Consider the following 14164-nt stretch of genomic DNA (forward strand, 5'->3'; position numbering starts at 1 on the left):
GAGATGGCAACTAATCATATCATGGTCACAGGAGTGCAAACTGATACACGCATTCACACACATGGATGGATGTGTGACACCCATATACATCATCTCATCAACTGTCTCCTTGGCCTTCACAGCAATAAACCATTTTATACTTTTGCGTGTGTTTGTGTGTGTGTTGTTTGCACATATCGGCCCCTCCCCTCTCTGTGACTTTGCTGTCTTCACACAGTGAGGAAGCAGTAAAAATAAGTGGAAAGAAGGCGACCAGTCTTTTTCTCTCTGGTGGCAGAACACATCCACTCTGCTGCTGCTGCTGCTGCTGCTTACTGCACCCTCTTTAAATATTCACTAGTCAGTCTGAAAGACACACACACACACACACACACACACAGTGAAGAAGACGTGACAGTTGAGGACCTGGGCCGTGTGGGCTTTTCTAGTGTATGCTCACCCACTGTGACAGTGATGCTGTAAAGAGAGCACCTGCATGGTTTCCGGTTATTGCACTGGTGTACGTGTGTCTAAATCAATGTGTATACAAGGATCGTGCAGTGTCTGACATTTCCTCTTGTCACTGTGTATGCTCCTTTCATGTGTTCAGCAGTCAAGGTCGTGTGTATTCTTCTGAAAATGTCATGGGTTTCACTTATCCTGAAAATGATGTTTTTGTTGTGTTTTTTTGTTGTTGTTGTTTTTTTACCTGCAGTGCTCTGCCTGTCTTGCTCCCCTCCCCAGTTCTTCTCCTCCTCCTCCTCCCTCCCTGCCCTCTTAAGGAACTGAATAAAACTTCAAAGGTGTTTCTTTTTTATCTTCCTTATCTGCTGGAAGTCACGCAGCAAAGGACCATGGGAGATTTTTCCCTCTGCACGCTTGCCACAGACTCCTTTTTAACACACACACACGCAGACACGGAACACACGAACACACATATCTCAGAGAAGCAGCATGAAGTAAGAAAGTCTGGCATAAAAGACTTCAAAACAGTATGATAGATAGAGTGACTTCATTTACTCCTCTTGTTTGATGTTCTAAACTCCGCCAGCTAGTGTTTCACAGCAGGAAAGAAGATCAAGCAAAAGCAAGCATATACACATATACAGTTTGTATCTCTTTGAAACTAGTCATTCTTGGATCGTGCTAAAATTGGCAACACGACATATGAGTGGTTGGCATTACGTGTTGTGAGGAATGTGCCTTCCGCTCCATTTCAGTTGATTTTTAACAAAGGTTAACTATCAAGTATTGATTGTGAAGTTAACAGGTTTGTAATTTGAATGCCAAATATTTGGGTTAATTGAAGATTTATGGATTTCCTTCTAATACTAGTCACATCGAAAACACTTTCACTGGCGCGGTTGGAGATAGAATGAAGTCTAAAATATATGGCCTTTTTTTAAATTTTTTTTTTATTTTGCACATTCTGCAAATGGTGATTTTTTTTTTTGGTTTTGGGGTATAATGGTAAGTAACGTCAGAGAGCTCAAGATAATGTCTAGAGCTTGTTTTGCCAAGCCCAAATCATAAAAACAAAGAAAAAGCACAAATCCCCTTTAAGAAGCTGGAACCAGCCTTGTTGCTGAATCAGGAAAACCTATTTCCATGTTTGTTTTCACCATTGTGACAGTGTATTCTTACAAGATTTAAATTCATTTTATTTTATCTAAAGGAATATGTAAAAACTGAATGATTGATCAATAATTACACTTTACCGTGACATGTTCTAGTTTGACTAGATGCCAGGCAGCTTAGTATAATACAATATTTTTGTAATGTGAGTGTTTTATTTGGGTATAAATGTAATTCTTTTGCAAATCACACTGTAGATGTTCATAGATTTAGCATCCACCATAAGCACAGTGGTAATGAGAAATTATAATCATTCTCTGACTCCCCTAAAAGATGTATAGGCTACAGTCATGTTTTATAAGCTGCTGGTAGTGTGATAACAGGCTGACATGTGCAACTACAGAGTGACATGTAAATGTAAAAGAATGTCGTGCTGAATGGCAGGATTAGTGTCCATACTGCTCGCAGAGGGTCGCAGCTGGAAGCACATGCAGCTCAGGTGTAATTTGTTTTTTTTTTTGTGTACACTACTTGAATATGTGTGTGTTTGTGTCTGCCTGTTGCCATATATAACACATGTCCCTGGTGGTGTTGTTGTTGTGGTTTCCATTGTCACTCTGTTTCAATATAACTGTTCTACTGTAATTTCTGCTGTTTTTCCACACACACACACACACACACACACACACACACACTCTCTCACACACACACACACGTGCTTCAGTCTCTGGAGTCATTATGAATGAACTGTGAACCGTGACTGAGGTGGATGTTACTGTGGGGCCAGCAGATGTGCTTGTTTTTACCATATACAGAGATACACTCACGCACACACAAACTCACACCTGGCAGTGTTTTCATTAGCCTACATCCTCTCTCTATCTTCCCCAAGGCCACACGTCCCACTTACCCACAATGCACTCCTGCCGCCCAGACCAGAGTCAATTAGCCATAGCTGATGTCAATAACAATCTCTCGTTCTGTCTTTGCTTTTCTTTCCCAGTCTGTCTCTTTCTACTGTATATTTCCCAGTTATAGAGCAGCCTCTTTTTCACTGATACTGTCATTGAGCTTAAAACAACTTTTTCGCCACTTGAAATGTTCATCAATAGGTAATTCAATAAGCTATACCAGCCCTCACTCTCTATTATCCTTCATTTGCTGTGTCTTCTCTTTTTTTATGGCCTTTAGCTGCATTTTCTTTGTTTTTCCACTCTAACTGCTTTTCATCTAAAATGCTTTTTCTCTTCATGTGTTCTGTCCTCCATACCCTCGCTCATCTGTTTCTTCCTATCTCTCTTTCACCTTCATCCTGCACAGTAAATCAGCTTGGCTGTTCGTTTGACCTCCAGAGCTGCTGGAGCGTGATGCCGAAGTGCTGAACCTGCCGCTTTTCCTCTTCACAGCAGCCCTTCTCCCTCGCTTGGGCACATTGCGAATCACTTACTCTCTCTTTTCTTGCCTGTTTGACAGCAGTTGCATTTAGAGGGAGAAGTGTTTCCTTCCAAATTTAAAAAAATTTCAGCAGTTTTATTTGAAATGAGAGATAAGGTCAAAGTAATGAGCAAATGGATCAATGAATTCATGTTTGATTAAGATCGGATCGTTTTAGATCCGTTTCAGAGACAAGGTCAAGCAGTTATTTGGTTGGATTTTAACAACAGAAAGCTAAATAAAGCATTTGTGTACATTACATTTGTGTATGTGGGAGATTGTGTTTCAGTCAATTTGAGTCTGTCTACCATAAACAAGCTCCAGTAACAGATTATTCTGTTAGTGTTTACCTAGTTCGTCACAAAGCAGGTATTATGATAAGGCTAAGCTTTGACTATTTTCTGACATGTATGCACAGATACCAAAATAAATATACACACTCACAGGTCATAGGCAGTGTCAGATATGTTTGCGATCATTTTAAACTATTTAGTGTGATTGTATTTGTCATTATGAGGCAGTATGAATCCTTTCCCTGAACCCAGATTAGGTTGTTTTTTTGTGTGTTTGTTTCTACTAGCTTGTTAATTAGCTGGCTGTACTGTGAGCAGGCAGGTTAATAAGCGGCTATATTTCAGACTACTGATAAATTATTGCTTCAGTAGGCTTTAGATGTTAACAGTGGTTCATTCAGAATGAAATCAACACTTGCAGGATTTCTAACGCAAAATTCAAATTAGCTGTATTCCACCACCCATCAATAATAGCTTCTAAACTATTCTACAGATCGTTGCGCTCATCTTTCTTTTCCCTCATCACCTTCACCTTAGTTCCTTTAATAATTGTTCTCTACAAAATCTGTGCTGGTGTATGTTTTCCTCACATTTGCTGGCTCTTGTTATGGCTTCTCTTTAAATCTTCTTTCATCTCAGTCTGTCTTCCTCTTTTTCTTTCTCATGCCTGAGCGTGAGCACAGCCTCGGGGTGCTTCTGTATTTCCTGGCTAGTGCAGGAGTAGATTGGAATGGAGGCCTTTGCCACTTTTATTTACTGCCTCACTGATTTCACGACACCGTCTTCTGCGCGTTGTGTGTATGCGAGATGCTTCTGTGTGTGTGTTTCTGTGTGATCACGTGTGAATGCGGAATGATTGCAGGTGTTTGAACTGCAATGAGGTGTGTCTGGGAGTATTGCCCCTTTATTTCTTTGGGAGCCTTCCAGCAGAACTGTGTTTGTAGTGTTCGTTAGCCAAAAGTGGCTTTTAGTCTGCCTCATAGCTCCAGCACCTTCTGCTGAACAGGATGGGTTTGTAATAAAACCGGTGGGCGTTGATATAGAGGTACAGACTGAAACACTGGTTATCTGAAATCCTTCAACCCTGAGACTGCCTCACTTTGGTATGTGTGTGTGTGCGTGTGAAGTGGGGGGCACCTCTACGTCAGACAAAACAAGCACAAAAAAACATGCACACGGTGATAGTCCTGGTGCACACCATTCAGACCTTCTCCCCTAAGATGCTGTTACTATGCAAACAGGCCCTGCGCTATGACACAATGCATTGCTGAAGCTGAAGCAATTCCTAAAGTCTGTGTTTATTTGTGTGGATTACTATAATGGCACAGATTAGGATTATGGCCTGACCCATTTCCTTGTTACAAAGAGACGGCAACACAATCTGGCAGTCTGTTTCCTGTTTAGTGTGCATGCATTCGAATGCTTTAGCATATGCAGAATGTTTACTTATTTATATACCTTGGAAGAAAATGACAGATCCAGGTTGTAGAACCATGGCGGCCTCACCTTTCATTACTCAGTCTTTCAAAAAATGTGTTAAGTTGTGTGAAATATCAGTGAGCAAAGTAAAAAACAAACAAAACAGGCATAAAGATTGGTTAATATCCATCTGGTAACCACTGGTTGAAATATGTATATTCTGTGAGTGGTTGGCTGGGGGGTTTTGGAGGTTGATTGCATTCGCTGTTGTGGAATTGATCACAAAGAGGTACATGGTGCTGCACATAAAACTTCTTTGGGAAATCTTTGGTTCCTGGAAGGTTGCTGCGGTTATCTGTAATGTCAACGCTCACAAACTACCCACCAACCTGTAGTGAAACTGTGAAAAGTGTAATGCAGAACAAAAACAGAGACAGTTTGTCTTCCAAGTAAAGGTTTTTGAAATGTGGGCAATGCAGTGGTAAGGCATAACTTTTACTTTGAAGGTGAACATTCTCCATTTCTCATTTGCGTTGCATTTTTCAAGTTAAAGAGGAAGTGAAGACTCAGATGATGAATGTTTGCAGAGAAGTTAATGTCTTTCAAGCAAACTTTTTCATCTAGCACCTTTTTTCTTTTACCAATTTCACCCAGCGACAGACAGCAACCTCCAGCAACCACTCAGAAAATACACATTTTTCCCTCTGACCCGTGGTTGCTGGATGGTCACTAACTGTCTGTTCCTATGTGGTTTTAGTGTACACAGGACCAAAGTATACAAAATAAACAGTTTTGTATTCATTAAAAATTAGAACTAGCAGTTTGGTCCGTACTGTAAGCTCATTAGAAAACTGTTTTCTCGGGTCATAGATGGCGTGAACAGGACGGTTGTTTTTTCATGCTCTCATTCAGAAAACATCTGCACAAGTGGATTTCTTTTTGCAACCAGAAGGAATGGAGCTTTAAGGAATATTGGCTTCACTTTTCACATCCAAAGGCTACACTCTATAGTCACAATATTAAACGTGCCAACAGCCTCCTTAAGTAGCTGTCAAGTGTCCAAGTTGATTTTTATTTTTTCTGAAATAAATGAAAGTTTGCAACTGCATTGAAAGTATTAATATAAATGTTAAATAATAATCATTTGGAAAAATATAGCCTTATTTTTTAAAAATATCACATAGCTCATTTTGTCATCAAAAAGAAAATCTGGATGCCTTCTCCTGACCTTGCAGCTTGGCCACAGGGACAGAGGCAGCATGAAATGTCGCTCTCTCACCGAACGTGTCTTCAGCACGTCCTCTTCCACTCTCTCTCCCTCACGCTTTATCCCACCTGAACTCTTCTTCTAAAAAAACAATCTCCCGGAACAGGACTGTCTTTGTATTTGAGCATGCGAGTGTCTCCGTATATTTTAGTATCGTGTTCACTTTATTTGTGCCAACTTAGACCGTTGCTAGGCTACGACAGGAAGTGTCCTGCATAGTAAATGTGTCCTGAGTTGTAGAGGTGTTTGTGTATGTGTGTGTGTGTGTGTGTGAGTCTCGTCTGTGTGATTGACTTGGCAAGGGCAGAGATGCACACACAAAGAAATAAAATATACACGTGCACACACAGTCTCAAACACACATGTCTTGGGCATCACAAGATTCAGTATCGGGCTGTATTTTGGCATTAGCTAGCAGGTTTGTGTCCCCTCGCTGAGGCTGCAAACTAAAACCGGTGAAGAAATACTTCCTTTTGCAGTATCTGCATTTGTGCTTGTCAACATTCAGCTACTTATAACAGCAAAAAAATATAAAGAGAATCCTAACACACAAACATACACATAAGATCTTTCTCCATACGCTGCAAGTCCTTCACTACGTTTTACCATTACTTGGCAGCAGTAAGTAATTATAATTATGTGTTGATGATAATTACTGGAATTGGTGTGCTCTGTCAGGCTGACACCCCCCCGGTGCTGCACAAAAAAGCCAAATCAATCATTTGAAAAATCATTATTGTTTGCAGCATAATTTACTTAAATTTACCTCGTCTCTCAGTTGTTCTAGAGGCATTTTCCAACTTTTTCGCCAAAATGAATCATGATCTGTGCTGCTGTCATAGGAGATGACAAACAGTTTTACAAATTGACACAAATTAAGAGTAAGAGGCTTTGATTTTTAAAATTATTCCCTCAGTTTGTTTGGTCGATCCGTCAAAAAGAACAGTCACCCCATTTTGAATTTCCAGCTTATACAATAGTTCATCAACTCCTGACCTGGAGGGATGATGCCAAGTCCTTCATCATGTGACCACCTAAAGGCTGATTGGAGATCAGTTTGGTATCAGTTTGCTGTCTCCATCACAGCGCGGTCATCCAAGCGGAATAAACGTAGTCGATTTAGGCTGTTATCGCTCAAACACACCTGGCCTAGCGGCATCACAGCTCCATGTGGATTTGTGTGTGAGTGACAGATGTTTTGCTTTCATATGTGGTCAAAATAGCTCCACAGGATTGAAAAAGGAAGAAAAATGTGTTATGGACATACTGAGCAAAGTAAAGATACTTTCCTGTCTAATTTAGATGAATAATGTATTCAGTTTAAGTTCATTATCCCGTATTCTCTGTATTATGACTGAATAGATCAACTAGATGAAAGTGTTTGTGTGCAGAAGCAGCGGTATATCCTCATTTTACATGCACACCCAGGCCCACCTCAGTGAACTACCTCCTGTGGTTTGAAGAAGGTTCTATATGCATTAGCAAGGTTCTGCTCTTGTCATATTTGCCTGTCAGATTCAAAACTGAATGGTATTTTGTTCCCATTACCGTTCAGCTCAGTCATGCTCATGTTCAACCTGCTTTTCATAGGTCACTAGGCTGAGCTGTGAGGCATGAAAGAGAACAAAATCCAAGAAACATACAAAGGAAAAATAAGCGACAAATTTACAGGAAGGAAGTGAAAAATAATGAAAGGCATAAAGAGGAGATTGTGAGAAGTTAAGCGGGTAAGATAATGAGAGAGAGAGAGCCACAGGGATAAAACAGAGTGAGGTAGATAGAGCGAGAAACTGTAGATCTAGGTCAGAAAAGAAAAGCAGTCAACACATGAGTGGAGGAAGGGATGAACAAGCCTCTCGGGCTCAGCGCTTGTCTTTCTGAATGGGACAGATCAGAGAGAGAGTGGGCCATCCCTCTGAGAAAGAAAGAGGAAGAAGGATAAAAACATCATTTTAATACTGTGTGAAATTCTTTTTCCAATATTTATCATCGTAAGGGCTGCAGCTGCTGATTATCAAAGCTCAAAAAAGCTTAATCTCCAATGTGACATCCATTGGATGCACCAGCACCCCAAACCAAGCATTGTAAACAGAATGTTGCTCCGACGACATCAGTGACAGTGAAGTCAGACACCACATAAAAAAGAGGAGCTGGGGTGGAGGTGGGTTGCATAATGGTTTGCAGATGTGCAGCAACCGTAGGCAGACTAAAGCATGTATGCGTGCCATTTAAGAGATTTGCTAGGTGGATATGTTGGTATCATCTGAAACATCAACTGAGGCGGGCTTGCATCAAGATCAACTGATGCCCTGGAATTACATTTGAGCTTGAAGTAGTGGCCTGCTTAAATGAATGCTATGCTTCACAGTACATAATGAAAGGATATCTTGCATAACCAACATTCACATGACAGCTTCGAGAACAACACATCAAATACTCGATAATTAAATTTTTGTGTCTTCTGTGTTTTATGCACGCAACCAGAAATGCGAAACCAATAATCTGTGGTTTTACATTGTACTGGCTAATATGTCGCTAATATTCTACTAAGTAATTAACGCACAGACATGTTGGACTGATTATTAATTTTTACACAGCTTATAAATATATTTTAGGTCTAATAGCCAAGCTAACTGTTCCCTCCATTTCAAGTTGTTAAATTAAGTTAGCCTGGCTCCTAGCTTTGATTCTAAATTTAATGTACAGGCATGAGAATGGCACACATCTTCTCATCAAATTCTTGGCAAGAAAGCAAATAAGTAATATATCATAATGTTCAAATACTGCTTTAACCCGTCTCTCTCGGAAGTTCCCAGAACTTAAGATACTTTAATTGCACGTGGTGCAACTAGCAGTTCAAAACCCAAATTATATAAAACAGAAAAGAGGAGAAAAAAAGGAATCGGCAACTATTTATATGCCTGGCATGTTGTTGATGAAACAGCCAATTAACTAATGGTTTTATTACTTTACCTTTGTCTTTCCTTATTCTTTAGATAATGTTATTCACACATCGTCATGTTACCTAATTTGGTAATATTATTATAGCCCAGCCCCAGCCTATTTCTGAATTGGCAAATAAATGAACGGGAGAGGACAAAGACAGAGCAGGAGATGAAGATGAACAGGCCGTGCTAATTCTTTTCTGTTGCTCCTTTCACACTAGGTCATTTAATAAGGCTGGATGGCATTACTGCTGCAGGAAAAAGGAGAAGTGGAGGGAGGGAGGCTGTCAAGGTGGCTCGGAGTAATGAATCTTTATCCAGCTCTGATGATATCCATGTCCACTATGTATTTGACACGTTCTCTCTCTTGCCCTCTCAGCCACTTCGTAACTCCCTCAATCATTCTCTCTCCCGCACTCACCATGTCTTTGTGTGCACATGTGTGGGTGTTTGCAAGAGTTTTTCTGTCAGTGTGAGTAGTAGAAAAAAGGGAGCTCTTATTATGCTTTCTGTGTGTGTCGAAGTGCGCGTGTGTGAGCGTGTGAGAGAGGGTTTCTGGTTTGTAAGTGGCTGTAATTCCTTTGTTGGTCTTCAACAAAGCCAGACCTTGTGCTTGTGGAATTGGGGCAGTCTGATCCTAATGAGAAATCCCTGGTCAATCTTTCCAGCTCTTTTACTCTCACAGAATCTGAACTGCATATTTATGTGTGTGTGTGTGTGTGTGTGTGTGTGTGTGTGTGTGTGTGTGTGTGTGTGTGTGTGTGTGTGTGTGTGTGTGTGTGTGAGTGTGTGAAAGCGAGAAAAAGAGGCCGATCACAGTGTTCAACCATCCAGTGGTGCTTAGTTTGCATTGTGTGGTGCTGAATTGTGACACAATGAATTATCATATTCAAATCCCAACTTTCTTTTCAGCAATAAATCAGCAAGTTTAAAAGAGTTTTTTCCAGTCCCAGAATAGTTGTGTAATAAAAAATTCAACTCCTGGAATTAATATTCCCTCGTTCAGGGACCTCAGCTGATAGCATATAATAATGTTAACAATATTGGCTGTCATCTTGTGGGATCCCATAAAATGTACCAGCGTTTTGTTGCCACATATAGCTCTTAATATCACTTTCTCAAATGGAAACATACTGCGGTGCCCTTTGAAGTGGTGACAGAAATGATCTGTGAATGATTATATATTATATTATATAACACTGATATCATACTTTCATCCTTAGATCAGTCTTTAGCAGAAGTTTATTTGGAATCCACCTAAACATCAGTTGACCTATTGAGTAACACAACTTTATTTATACGCCTTTTGTTGACCATCAACATTATTTCACTGTTGAATAACATCCAAATCTCATTCAAACAGTGAAAGCTCTCAAGATTTTAATCAGGTAAAGTGAGTTTTGGCGAGCCAGTGGATGCAACTGATCTGCTAAAACAACACGAAAATACAATGTGAGGCAGTGAGAGTGACTAATGACCAATAACAGGGTGCAGAGACTGTAAAATCACTCCTGCAAATGAACTGCAAAGCAATGCAAGCACCAACTTTAAGCTATAATTTGGCACTACTCTTACCAAAGCATTGCTAGCCTGTGTATTTGCTACAGCTTGTTATCAGAATGACCCTTCGATTAAAGCCCTCAGGAGGTGCTTTAGAGCCAGGCCCTGAATGCCATCTGGTTTATAACAATTCTACCAGCAGAACAGTCCTGCCCTTGTTTTGTGTGTGTGTGTGTGTATGTGTGTGTGTGTGTGTGTGTTTGGGCTAGCGCTGCTAGGCATTTGGGCAGACAATAACATTCTAATCAGCTGAGTTAAGATAGGTGAAAGTAATAGCCATCAGTGGTTTTAGCATCTTTAGCCCTGTTAGCTTCATTAGTTAATCACAGCCACAGATGCTCTGTTGCAAACAAACCACTTGGGCCTTTCATTTGCCCCTCAGCTTCCAATCTCCTGTTTTCATGCCTCGTAGCTCCCCCAGGCCTCTGCCTAGCCTTGATATTCGGCAACATTCAAGGTCTGCTGATTGGCAGTCTTTATTTCTCTCAGAAACAGATTTGTGTTGTTGACCATTATTTGCAATTCCCTTGGCTAGAGTGACAGCAAGGATGATTTCTGATATGTCTTTCCATTTCTGTCGCTTCAACTTCCCAGACTCCACTGTTAAAAGATAATAAATATGCTAGACCTGCAAATTATAACGAGCAAATTTCTTCCTATTATATGGAATTGTTTGTCACAGATTTCATCAAGATAACGCGCGGATTGTATCTTTACAGAAATTACAGATTTTCCTTTTAAACAATGCTATTTCTTGTTTAATCTAAATGTTTTAAGTTCAGTGTGATGACTGAAAGCAAAGGAGGAAGCAAATGTGCTAATGTGCTGCGTTCTTGGAAAAAGTTGCATTAAATGAACATTCACATTTCTGCCTTTTTTCTTGTACTTACTTCCTTTGCTTCTTCCACCAGGGCTGCCATGTTAAGACGGGGCAGTTGGCAGCAATCAAGGTCATGGATGTCACAGGGGTAAGACACACATACATGCACTTTGGCATTTGCTCACACACCCACACGTACCCACACACAGAATATCATCTCAAGTGATTATACCAGTGTTGGGCATGTCATCTAATTATGAGCGATGAGTCAGTGCTAGTGTGTGTGTGTGTACGTGCACGTGTGTTTGTCTGATGTGGCAGAGAGGAAATGAGGACAGGCCTATTGCCATGGTAATATTGGCTGGAAGTATTAGGACAGCAGTGTGGTCTCAGGCGTGTCTGTAAAGCAGGAGGGAATCTCAGCTATATTTAGAGAGCCTCCCTGTCAGCACTTAGCTGCCAGCAAAACAATAAAGCACTGCAGGAATTAAGCAACAATGGAAGTGATAAATGAATGAATCAGTCAATAAAATCCTGAATGAATGATTAAGGGAAAAGGGTGCAAGGTATATGAAGGATGAACAAAAGAGTAAAAAGGGGAAAAGAACAGATGTTAAAAATAAAGCATGAAGACATGACTAAAACTATATGAATGGCTGCATATGTGTAAATCTGTGGCAATAAATGAATGACCGTGTTAATTACTAATGACAATTAAATGGAAGCAAAAACCAAATTGATAACTTAATGATCTGCTGTTGTAGAAAAAAATCCGCTTGGTGAAACAAATGTCTTTGTTTTTTCACCAGTGAGCACTAAAAGGAATTAATCAAGGCACAATTTTCTGACGTTGTAAATAAGCAAGTCAATAAGTGACACATTCTTATAAACAACTGGCTTTGTGGCAGTAGCTCCCTGAAATGAAAGTAATTAAAAGTTAATGCTGTTATTGTGGATAATTTAGGGCCCAGCTGTGTGCTTTGCAACAACACTTTTCAGACTTTTAATGGATTCAAAATGAAAATCCATCAGCAGCTTCACTCTCTGTCCATATCACATTGAGCTATTTGATGGGTCGCAAATGGAGACTGTGGTCTAATTGCTTTTAATTTTTCTGTGTGGTAAAAGGATGAGGAAGAGGAGATTAAGGCAGAAATTAACATGCTGAAGAAGTACAGTCACCATCGGAACATCGCTACCTACTACGGAGCTTTCATCAAGAAAAATCCCCCTGGCATAGATGACCAGCTATGGGTACGGCATTATTTGAGTGTGTTTTGTTTTTTCTGTGTGTTTGGATGGTCATTCATGTGTGCATCACAGGAGGAGAGGATGACAGGTCTGGAAAAAGTCGCGGTCCATTTCTTGCTTTTCTGCTATATGAATGCATGCACTCATGCGTGCAGTGAACGTGGGTTTGTGTGAATTGGAAATGCATATATGGTATATATACTTAATGTATCAGTGAAAGCTATAAGCTATAAGTAGCTAAATCAATGTGAGGCTGGCTGGCTGCTGCTGCAATAAATCATCTGTTAACGCCATCTAAGGGAGCTCTCTCATCTCTAATCCCTCAGCATTCATCACACAACAGTTGGAGCAGACACACACAAACATATGTAGATACACAAAGCAGCCAAATGTATTGCCTCCATAATTCTCCCTGACTCAACATCGGCCCGTTTTTCCTCGAGTATGTTAGTGATCATAACAGTATCTTAGTGGGCTTTCACATGTGTCATCCTCATGCATTCCTGAGTGTGTTCCTTTGTGTGTCTGAATACATGGGGACAGCCATGAAGAGAGGAGTTCTGTTGTCTGTTCAGTCCAGCATGATGATGATGACGATGAGGCTTGAAGCGCAGCCAGAACTGACCAACTGAACTTTTGCCTGCTACTCTCCACAGATGTAGAGAGGAGAGGAGAGAATAGACACATTGTGTTTGGGTCAAGAGATGGACTTGATTCATTCCTGTGATCTCATGACCCCATCGAGTCAGTTTATGCCTGCAGTTTCTGCAGTCTGTGTGGGGTGTGTGTTTGTAAGGAGTGACAGAGACAGAAAGTCTGCAACACTGTTGGCTGTTTGTGTCAGTGTGTGTGAGCTACACGTGTACTGCTCTATTACTAGAGCTGGTAAAGTGGGACATGGCTCTTTGATTGTATGCACATGTGTTAGTACTGGACTATAAATGTTATATGAACACATCAAAGAGAGTGTCGCCAAGGTTTTCTTACTTTCCAGCCAAAAATGTGATTCCTTAATCTCCACATGCACAGAATTACTTGGCTTTGCTACAGTTTCCTCCCAACAGGCTTGGAACTATTGATGCACATTTATTAATGACCTGACTGTATAATATTGGCTCTCTCGTACTTTGATAATAAGGAAAAAAGAAAAGTGTTATTGGTCAGTTAAGCAGAATACAGAAGAAAAGATTACATTCATAAGTAAACAATTGGTATTGGAGGTTGCTTTATGAGAGTTACTGGGTTAGAAAAGATAAAGACAAGGTCGCTTGCTTCCAGTCAGTAATTGACCTTGTATCTGTATATGTGTGCATGTGTGCATGTAGCTGGTCATGGAGTTCTGTGGAGCTGGCTCAGTGACAGACTTGATCAAGAACACCAAGGGCAACTCTCTGAAAGAGGAATGGACTGCTTACATCTGCAGAGAGATTCTCAGGGTAAGTAACCTTGTTGGCAGCTTTCTCTTTCAGAGAAATGAAATATTTTTTTTCTGGATTCTCTGATTTTGTTTGTTTTCTTTGTTCTCAAAGACTGATGCAAGAGCAAGTGAGCCTGCCGACAGTCATTGAAAACCGCATCAATCTGTCACTATAGTGGAAAATCAGAGAGTAATTTCAAAAGG

The 14164-nt window shown here is 40.4% G+C and overlaps 1 protein-coding gene across 1 annotated transcript in view; it reads left to right on the plus strand.

Annotated features, from left to right (window-relative positions):
• LOC146612181 (TRAF2 and NCK-interacting protein kinase-like) overlaps positions 1-14164 on the plus strand; it is a 51922-nt gene that overhangs the window by 14066 nt on the left and 23692 nt on the right. The window contains exons 3-5 of the mRNA XM_085343402.1: positions 11384-11440; positions 12421-12546; positions 13869-13979. Of these exons, the coding sequence (XP_085199528.1) occupies positions 11384-11440; positions 12421-12546; positions 13869-13979 (294 nt within the window). The remainder of the gene's footprint in view (positions 1-11383; positions 11441-12420; positions 12547-13868; positions 13980-14164) is intronic.

Source organism: Diplotaxodon limnothrissa, linkage group LG19 (genome assembly GCF_057381915.1).
Source record: "Diplotaxodon limnothrissa isolate DT_005_m linkage group LG19, D_limnothrissa_male_GT1.1, whole genome shotgun sequence".
Classification (NCBI taxonomy): Eukaryota; Metazoa; Chordata; class Actinopteri; order Cichliformes; family Cichlidae; genus Diplotaxodon; species Diplotaxodon limnothrissa.